General features: G+C 63.0%; 1 protein-coding gene across 1 annotated transcript in view; it reads right to left on the bottom strand.

Moving 5' to 3' along the window:
* Positions 1-7,599, bottom strand: part of LOC111153448 (solute carrier family 6 member 3) — a 34,234-nt gene extending 26,635 nt beyond the window's left edge. The window contains exons 1-3 of the mRNA XM_022512471.1: positions 7,314-7,599; positions 6,016-6,147; positions 157-382 (exon numbers count right to left, since the gene is read on the bottom strand). Of these exons, the coding sequence (XP_022368179.1) occupies positions 157-382; positions 6,016-6,147; positions 7,314-7,599 (644 nt within the window). The remainder of the gene's footprint in view (positions 1-156; positions 383-6,015; positions 6,148-7,313) is intronic.
* Between the last annotated feature and the right edge of the window lie 2,754 nt (positions 7,600-10,353).

Consider the following 10,353-nt stretch of genomic DNA (forward strand, 5'->3'; position numbering starts at 1 on the left):
ACAGGGGGACAGGGGGACAGGGGACGGGGGACAGGGGGACAGGGGTCCTCACCGCACCCTTGCGGGGCAGCAGGGGGAGCGCTGCGCCGCCCTGTGTCCCTTCCTTCCCGGGGCTGTTGAGCACGGTGAGTACCGTGGCCCCAGTCCCCAACTCACTCGAAATACTCGGTGGCAGGCGTGGTCCTGAAGGTGTCGTTGGGGCCGGAGCTAGAGTTGCCAGCGTGAGCGTCTGAGCAGTTGGGGCTGTTCCACGTGTTGTTACAGTGGACCCACGGCAGGTCCACGGAGAAGGACGAGAAGAAGTAGTGAAGCGCCCAGGCGATGATGACGTTGTAGAAGAAGCCAACGTACAGCGAGATGAGGATGACCGTGAAGCCCACACCTGGGGCGGGAGAGCAGAGAGCCGTCAGCAAGGTGCCCGCCCGCCCTCCTTCAGCCGTGCTGGCTGTGCTCCTGCACCAGAAACTGGGCCATGTCTCTGCACACCCAGAGACCGCTTGTGAGAGCAAGGGTGCCAGACTTCATGCTGTGATCCCAGACAAGGGGCTGCACCCCAACCCCCAAACTTACCATGGCCATCTGTGTGCACACAGATCATCTAGGGTCACCCTGGTAGAACCAGGTCACCCACAGACATACAGGGTGACTAACGGCCATATGTGGCCGTCCACCACCACTCACAGCCACTCGGCAACAACCGTGGTCATCCAGGGCCACCAGGCCATGCAAAACCATCAGAATCATCTATGGCCACCAAGAGTCAGCAAAGATCACCCCAAACCATTCAGGGTCACTCAGGGACATCCAAAGCCACCAAGGAAGACCCAGATCTCCCAGAGCCATCCAGGGCCACCAATGGTCCTTAGAAACGCAGGTCCTCAATGGCCACCGACAGCTACCCAGAGCCATTCAGAGACATTTATGGACACTCATGGCTGCTCATACCCCCTCAAGACTACCCAACAGTCATCAGGGTTCATTTCACAGCTACCCAGAGCCACCTGAAGTCACACAGAGCCATCCCTGACCACTCAGGGTCACCCAGAGCCATATATGACAGTCCAGAGTCAGCTGGGGCCATGCATGACCATCCAGGATTAGCTGGGACCATGCATGACCGTCCAGGGTCACCCAGAGCCATGCACGACCAGGACCATACATGACTGTCCAGAGTCACCCAAAGCATGCATGACCGTCCAGGGTCACCCAGGGCCATGCATGAACGTCCAGGTTCAGCCAGAGCCATATATGACGTTCCAGGGTCATCCGGGGCCATACATAACCATCCACGGTCAGCCGGGGCCATCCCTGATAATCTAGGGATAATCACCCGGGGCCATGACCATTCAGTCTCCCAAAGCAAGCCAGGGCCTTGCATGGTGACCTTCCCAGGATCACAAAACCTGGGATTTGGGATCAGTCATTGAGGGGCTCCTGGCTCCCTGGGAACTAGGGCAGAGTGGCAAGTACTCCTTAGGGCTGTGCCATCCTGCCTGGTGGCAGGTGGGTCTGGCCTCCTCCCATTGGCCAGGAGCCCTCTTGCTCAGTGCTAGGTAAGTTCCACTCCATTCCCCGCTCCAGGGCCCCACCAGGCTCCACGGGCAGCTCTTTCCATTTCAACTTCCTTTGCGGCTTTGCGGACATGACTTGACTGGCCTGGAGCGTTGATTTGCTCTTTTAAAGCCTGGTTAGGTGCTTTGCCTGGTCTTGCTCGCTCGTGGCTGAGGCCGTGGCTAGGGGAGGAGCACGCCTTCAAGGTGATGTTTATAGGAAGTGGCTTAGGTGTCTTTCCTGGATGTCCCCCCGAGGAGAAGCAATCCTCATGCTCAGGGCATCATTACAGATCTCTCCCTACCCTGGAATCAAAAGGAGAAGCCTGACATTTACTTGTGCGTATCCATCAGACAGATCTTGCATCAGGACCATGCTAGAAATGAGACAGTTCTGGTACGTAAACCCTCTTGGAAAACGTGTGTCATAAGCCGTGATGATGAAAACAGCAGTTTTCTTTGCAAGGGCCTCTCGGAGTGGCAGTGGTCAGCTCTGAATAACGTGACGTTGCCATTCTGCTCCCTGAGTTCCTGAGGACAGAGGCTCGGTTGTGATTCACAGCAAACCCACCCAGGCAGCCGTGTTCCTGGGAGCCGTGCCGTCGGGGAGCCGTGGTGTCAGGGAGCCGTGGTCCCGGGAGCCGTGTTGTCGGGAAGAGCATCACGTAAGGTTTTCTCAGGCAGCGCCCGACCGTGGATGCTTGACTTGAAATCGTTTTAAGGTTTAAACTTTGTGTGCAAGACCTCAGCTTGAACGTGGGAAACTCAAAGCAGCTGTGAACCAACAGCAGAGCCGATCGGAGTCCACTGTGTGACCCAAGAGCTAAGCCCCGCGCTGAGAGCATGGCACTCCCTCTGCACTGGCCAGGTTTCTTGACCTTCACTCCAGGGAGACGAAGTCGCCCCCGAGAACACACGGGCTCGCCCCCTGGCTGCCCGGCACCAGAGGCTCCTGCCCACTAGCCGCTGCCCCCAGGGGCCCATGCGTCAGCGGGAAGGGCATGGCTGCTCAGGACAGCGGCCGTGAGTGGGGCGGACAGAGCCTCACGAGCTCCCCTGACGTGTCGTTCATCACAGGCCAGCTCGGGACAGTGACCCGCCACCCGAGAGTAGCGGGCTCAGCCCTCTCCTGTGTTCCCATGTGGCCTGCTCCTGCCAGACGCCGGCGGAGCCCGGGCCGACGCGTGAGCTCCGGTCGTAGGTCTTATCATCAGTTCCCCAGTTTCTGTTTTCCTTAGTATTTCTTTACATTAACTTTAGAACATTTAACCTTTACATTAAACTGGGTGTATTTTGTCTTATTTTAAGCCACTTTAAATTCTTTTTAGAAACAGGAGCTTGATATTTCACACTAAAATGCTGTTGAGTACAAAATATCATCCTTATTTTATATTCATAAAACAGGGTGGGGGGCACCTGGGTGGCTCAGTGGGTTAAAGCCTCTGCCTTCGGCTCAGGTCATGATCCCGGTGTCCTGGGATCGAGGCCCGCATCGGGCTCCCTGCTCAGTGGGGAGCCTGCTTCCCCTCCACCCCGAGCCTGCCTCTCTGCCTACTTGGTATCTCTCTCTCTCTCTCTCAAATAAGTAAATACAATCTTAAACAAACAAACAGGGCAGCCGGGTTTCTACAGCACACGTTAGACAGGGTCTGCATGGGGCACAGAGAGGGGGCGTCCTGGGAAAGCAGGCACTCGGGCCTCGCAGGTGTGGCCACCCTGTCCCTCCCCACCACCCACCAGAGCCGGGTCACACCAGCAGCAGCATGGACACCGGCTTCAGGAGCACGTCAGGGACGCCCGCCTCGAAAGATGGTCCTCACAGAGCAGTCTGGCCTTCCCGACAAGGGTCACTGCGTGTCACCGTGAGGAACGCACAGACCCCTCCCATCGGGCCGGGCGTCCTTAGCCTCTGCTGGGTCTGCACGCGTGCGCCCGTGCGGGAGGAGAGGCACAGAGACAGGGAGACAGCGAGAGAGAGACAGATAAGGAGAGATAGGGAGAGACAGATAGGGAGAGAGAGAGGGAGAGATCGGGAGACAGGGAGAGACAGAGAGAGAGAGAGGGAGAGACAGAGATAGAGATAGGAGAAGACAGAGGGAGAGATAGGGAGAGACAGAGGGGAAGAGAGATAGCAAGAGACAGGGAGAGAGAGAGAGTCCACCCACAGGGGCCACGCGGGCTGGGCCACAGCCCTCCATGCGGACAGGTTTCCACAACTGGACAAAGCTGTCAGGCCGTGTGGAGCGTGGACGTGGCCCTGTGGCACGGGGTCAGTTTCTGAAGGAGCCGATGCTAGCCGCGGGCGCTCAGGAAAGAGGATTCGCTCCAGGTGGGGGGGTGCAGGCTCGGGTCCTGGAGAAGCCTGGAAGCCCACGGAAGCGGACGCCACGGCCGCAGTGCGTGCGGCAGCACAGGCCAGCGTCCCCCCACGCGTCCCCAGGGGGTCACCCGAGGATGGCGCACTTCATCTCGCTCTGGACAGAAATGCCTCCGTGGGGAAGGCACCGAGCCCCCGCAGGCTCGGGCGGCCGGGGCGGGGGTCCCCCGCGTGCCGTCCCCCGGGCCCGCGGCCTGCCGTTTCCTGTCGCGTCCCTCCGGCGGGGGTTTGCGGAGGACGAGGCTGACGTAGGCACCGCATTTAAGTTCGACTTCCGCGAGTGACCCCGCGAGAGGGACGCCCGGCCCCGCTCCGGAGACGCGAGTGGCGCGGAGGCGGGGAGGCCGCGCCTGGCTCCGACTCGGGGCCGCGCGCTGAGGGAAAGGCGGCCGGGGCCGGGTCGGCGAGCGGCCGCTCGGAGGAGGCGCGGGGCGCGGGAGGGGCCTCACGGCCAGTCTCAGCGGCTGCTGTGGGGGAGCCCCGGGGGCCCCAGCCCGGGCATAGCCTCCGTGAGCCGACGGCTGCCCTCTCTGACCTCGACTCACCCACCCGCCCCGCGCGTCCTTGGGACCGGGAGGGCTTCCGCCCGCTGCAAACACACCAACTTTCCGGCTTCGGAGGAACTGCCACGACCGATCTTACAGGAAGTTTCCTCGCGAAGCTGGGGGTGCGGACCACGCCACGCCCCGGGTCTCCCACACCAGGCCTCCCTGAGCCACGGGCTCCTGCGAGGCAGCGTGGCTTGGTGGGCCGGTGCACCCCGGAGGTGGATGTGGGGCTTGAGACGGGTCTGGAGCCTGTGCCCCCTGCCCCTGACGAGGGACAGGGCGAGCCCCTCAAGCCCACTAACCCTCAGCGCCTGGATGTCCAGAATGGGGACAACGCGGTGTGGGTCCTCCCCGGGGCTCCCACAAGGGTGGGGTGAAGTGACCATGGAACGGCCGGCCACGGGGCAGCCCCTCGGCTCAACAGACGTGTGTCTGCTTCCTGGTGCCGCAACTTCGCAGCGTCAGACGGCGGGCTCGGTGAGTACCCAGAGAGCCGGCCCGCGGCTCGGAAGCCCCCAGAGAGCAGAGGCCTAGTCTGTATGGCAGACGGACAGATGACCGCAGATACAGACAGATGGTGGTGGACGGAGGGATGGACGACAGGTGGACGCCCGACACATGGACATGCTCCGACCGCTGCGGTCACAGCTGATGCCCCGCGGGTGACAGGGAGCCGGATGGATCCGGAGAGGACAGACAGACAGAGAGCACCATGGCTGGCACCGCGTCCCTCCAAAGCTCGTCTGCTGAAGCCGAAGCCCGGTACTGCCCGGTGCGACCTCGCGGGGAGGCAGGTCTCCGCACAGCTGGGCAAGCTAAGGTGCGGGTGTCGGGACGTGCCCTTGTCCAGGGTGACGGGTGTCCTTAGAGGACACGGACATCTGGTTCCAGAGACGCGTGCAGAGGAAAGGTCCGGAACGGAGCCTGTGCCCCAGCCCTCCGAAGGAATCGGTCTTACCAACACACCTGGATTTTGCATCTCTAGCCTCTGGTCACGCGAGACAATAAATGTTCCCTGGTTAGACCACCCAGCCTGCGGCGCTCCTGCGGCAGCCGGACAGACAGCGACAGATACGCAGGGGAGCACAGAGGACAGACTGACAGACGGACGGAGGGTTGGCCTATCTGCCTCACTAACGACAGCACCACTAGCGACTAGCAGGCCGGCCTCACCGGACAGCAGGGGCACATGCTCCCGAGGCCTCCGTCAGCTCAGCCTCTTACAGTAGGACCCAAATGGAAATGGGTCTGAGCTCATGCACTTGTATGGGGAGGAGAGGGACAGAGATAGGGAGACAGAGAGAGATGGGGAGAGAGACAGGGAGAGACACAGGCACAGAGAGAGACAGAGACAGAGAGAGAGACACACACAGAGAGACAGAGATGGAGAGAGACAGAGTCAGGGACGTGGACATCGAGGGGCACAGAGACCTAGCAGAGCAGGACCGAGCACACACACCAGGTGGGGGGCTCGCTCTGGGAGCCCTGAGCCAACGCAGCCTGTGCCACAGGACGGCGTGAGGAGGGCGCGGGCCGTTACCTTTCAGGACGGGGCAGATCTTCCAGACGCCAGCAGCCCCCTCCCTGTTGAACTGTCCCAGGGCCAGCTCCATGTAGAAAAGGGGCATTCCAGCGATGACCATGAAGAGCAGATAGGGGACCAGGAAGGCGCCTGTGGATAGGACAGCTGGCTCAGCCCGGGGGCTGGGGGAGACCACCTGTGATCACCAGAGTGAGGCCCTCCCACCGCCACGTCTTGGGCATGACCGTCTGCTTCTCTGGAAGCTCCCTGCACGGTCGCCCTCCAAAGGGAAGTCCCAGGCTGTGTGGGGCAGCCTCTGACCACCATGCCCGGGCCCCCCCATCATCAGCGCCCTGACACGTGTCTGCTGAACCCCAACCACCCCTTGTGCCAAGTCATGAGATCAGCCTCGGAGCAGGGCAGGCCCCCGCGACAGCTTGGCTCCTGGGGCTGCCCACCTCGCCTGGCCCGCACACCTTGGCCTCTGCCCCTCTCGAGCTGTCGGTCCTCTGGGCTCTGAGGTCCAAGTCTGACCCTATGGGGGTTGTGCCACCCATCCCCAGTTCCCTGTCTTCAGCGTCCACCTCGGTCCGGGGCTACAGTGGACAGGGGCGCTGGAGGAGCCGGAGTCCCCCCAGCGTGCCGCCCGTCCTCCTGGAGCTGCACTTGCCCCAAGCACGAATCCAGGGCCCCACGGCTCTGCGTCAGGTGAGGGGTCTTTGCCGCGCCTCCCTTCCTGGGATGGGGAGGGGGAGGCAGGGAGGCCCCGCTATTCTGCTCAGGCCTCTTGCTGCCCCCTCAGGGCGGGTGTGCTAGAAGGCCCTCCCAGGGGGGCTCCTCCACACCCTCCTCCGAAGCCTCGAGGGACTGATGGGCCACAGGAGCCCACAGGGGAGCGAGCACCCGCTGAACTGGCTTCAACTTGTGGGCGAAGCTGTCACTTGTTTTCCTCTTCTGCCTCGAGCCCGGAGCCAGGTGTGGTTCCCGGGCTGGGCGCGTTCGCCGAGCAGGGTGAGGGCTCTGCTCCAAAGTCGAGGGCCTCTGTGCACGCTCGTAACACGGACTGAAGTCGGCCCAAGACTGAGGGTGTTCGAGGACTTTCTTTCCAGAGCAAAAGTCATCTTTGGAAACGGAAGGCAGAGCCCTGGTGCCTCCCACCGCCTCCTCCTGGGCTCAGCGACCCAGCTGGGGAGGGCAGGTCCCGCAGGAGGCTGCCGGGCCCTCTGTTCCTACCGTCTGCGCGTCCCCCGCCCCAAATGCAGGCCCTGCCTGGGCGCACTCAGGAGCCGCGGCCCCCCAGCCGGCCCGGGACTCACCGCCGCCGTTTTTGTAGCACAGGTAGGGAAACCGCCAGACGTTGGCCAGGTCCACCGCAAAGCCGATCACAGACAGGAGGAAGTCGATTTTCTTGCTCCAGGTCTCCCGTTCTTGGGTCCCCAGGGGCGTCTGCGTGGGGTTGGCGAGGGTGGAGTTTGTGAGCTGCACCCCATTTTGCTCCTTGACCAGGACGAGTTCCACCGCCTTGGGGCCCATGGCGTTGGGTTCCTTAGCAGGGCCCGCGACAGAAGACATCGGTGCCACCGGGCGCTTGTTTTCGCTCATGGGCGGACGGGAGCCTCGGACTCCGTGCTCGGGGCCTGCAGCGGGAAAAGAAGCACACACAGAACCGCGACGGTTTAGGAGCCAGAACCACCGCGGCACAAGCAGCGCTCGGGGGCAACTCTCTCCATGTCTTTGGGGGCAGAATCCATTCCAAGCAGCTAGACTGACAGAGCCAAGGTTGAGGACAGCAGGACACGGGCTAGATCTCGTGGGGGCTGGGACGGGGGGTGGGTCCTGGAAACCTCACGACAGATACCACCTTGCTCCCTCTTTCCCTGGCAGCCCTCTCTGTGCCAATTACAGTGCAAAGCTGTAGACCCTCTGGTTCTGCTTCGAGTAATGATGCCGAATGTCACCCTCACCCTCCCCACATGGCCAGGGATTAATTTCGCAATCTTCACCTAGCACCCAAATGTAAGTCTTTTGGGGCACCCAGGTGCCTCAGTCGGTTCAGTGTCTGCCTTCTGCTCAGGTCATGATCTCAGGGTCCTGGGATCGAGACCCATGTTGAGTCCGGCTCCCTGCTTAGCGGGGAGACTGCTTCTGCCCCTCCCCCCACCCCACCCCACCCCACCTGCTGTGCTCTCTCTTCTGTCTCTGAAATAAATAAATAAAATCTTTTTAAAAAAGCCTTTACAGCAGTGCATATGTATTTTTTACACACAGCAGTAAAAGCAGAGAGCAAACCCTTATAATCACAATCAGCCGCAAGGCTGCAAGTTTAAAGACAGCGATTCCAACTGTTTCTTTCAGGAATGCCCGCAGGGTGCACTCCTGTGGCCCGGGGACGCTGTGCCTGCCTGGGGGAGGAGGGCACAGCAGAGCACTGGCCGGCTTTACTTGGGGGCAGATGAGTTCCTGTAGGTAGTAACTCTACCAAGGAATTGCTTCCGGGCACCTTCATAAAGCCGCGTGTGGCACAGTCCAGGAGAGCAGTTACGTGTGGACACGGCCGAGAGAGCTTCGAATAGCACTTCCGGTATTCAGACCCATCAGCACCGCCTCAGCTGCAAACACACGCACGTGCGCGAGCACACACACACACCCACAAACGCATGCACACACCCCCCTCCCACACACACAGCCTGGCTGAAGGAAAAAAATAATGGGACGGCAGCTCTACTGGGGTCATTTTCCTCTGCATCCGAATTTGAACGACTCACCATAGAAGTGATTTTACCCACTGCTTCCCTGCGGCCCCTTCGCCTCCAGAGTGGGCTGGAGCTGCGGGCATGGGGAGCCTTTCACTCGGATGGGATCCCAGTCATCCCCTGCCAGGGAAGTGGACACTGGGATTGGTGGTGAGCCAACCTAACTCCTGAAACCATGGCCTCCGGGGCCAGGTTTGGGTACAGAAAGCAAAAGGTCTCAGAAAGCTTCCTTCTGTGCCCAGAAGGAGAAACAGAGCCGGCTGACGAGCTAGCCCGCTCTGCTCCTTCCCTGCAGCCAGCCCCGGCGCGCACACGCAGCGTCTCCGGACCGCACCCCATCTTAGCGATCCGACAAACACCTGCAGGATGAAATTCACCCCACGGGTCCGCCTCACCGTGCGGCATGGCTCAGCAGGGAGGAATCCGCCACAAAGGCCGATCGACCCCCGGAACTGGCGCCCTGGGGACCCCAGAGACGACCGCCCCTTCCCGCGCCGCCCAGAGCGCAGGGCGGCCACGGGACCAGAAGACCAGGCGCTCGGCCCGCAGGACGGGGCCAGGGCTCACCGGGGCGCGATCAGTCCCTCACCCCTTCCCGTGCACACACCTCTCGGCCACCGGCCTCCCTAAGACCGTGAGTGGCATTGTGGGGGCGCGCTGCCCCTGTCAGCGACTTTTGGAGACGCAGTGCCCCCGACGGTGCCCGCCCCAGCCTGGCGCCTCTGGGCCACAGACTTGGGGTCCGCAGAGGGAGCGGCGCGCCCCGAAGATGCGCGGGCGCGGCTCGCCGTGCTCTCGCTCACCTGCCCGCCCCCGCCTCACCTCTGCGCTGGGGTCCCGCCGCCAGCGGCCGCAAAACCTCCGGCCCGCTCCCTTCCCGCTGCGCTGGGCGGTCGCGGCCTCCGGGCTCTTATGGTGTCTCGGGCCCGCCCCGCCCCTCCCGCCGTCGGGGGCTCCCGCCCGCCCTGGCTCCGCCCCCGCACCGCCCCGGGTGGGCGGAGGACCAGCCCCGGCCGCGCCCCCCGTCCCCGCCCGCGGACCTGACCGCCTGGCGGTGGCCCGCGGCCGGCGGCGGGTGCCGACTCTTCACCCGCCGGGAGTCCCACCGCATCCCAGGGCCTCCGACGCGTGGGAGCGGGGACACCTCCCGGGCCCAGGAGTCGAAGGACTGAGACGGCGGGTTCTCGGCGGAACCAGCCTCGGCGTCCCTGCTACCCTCGCCAGCACCCCCGGGGCTGCTTGCTCCTCTGAGGCGTCTGCCCTGGGGCGCCCAGGAGCGCTCGACGTTGGACCACAGAGATGCCCCGAGGAGCAGCTGGCGGCGGAGGGGGCAGCGTGGCGCGCGCGGCGGGTACGGCGCTGGGGCGCGCGGTCTGAGCCGGGCCCGCCGATTCCCTGCCCCCCCCCCAGCAGTCCAGCTGCACCGACTCCTCTCCCTCCGACCGCCCTTCCCTCGTCGGGCCCCCTGGGGTCTTCTCCCAGCCGAGTCTAGCCCGGAGCAGGGGCGGCTGGTGACAAACCTCAACTCAAAGCCGGCCCTGTTGGGGCAAACCTGGTTCCTGCTCTACCTCGCGGGCCCCGCACCCCTGTGCAGAGCCGCCGC

The sequence above is a fragment of the Enhydra lutris genome, unplaced genomic scaffold (genome assembly GCF_002288905.1).
Source record: "Enhydra lutris kenyoni isolate GAN:26980312 unplaced genomic scaffold, ASM228890v2 scaffoldscaffold32, whole genome shotgun sequence".
NCBI lineage: Eukaryota > Metazoa > Chordata > Mammalia > Carnivora > Mustelidae > Enhydra > Enhydra lutris.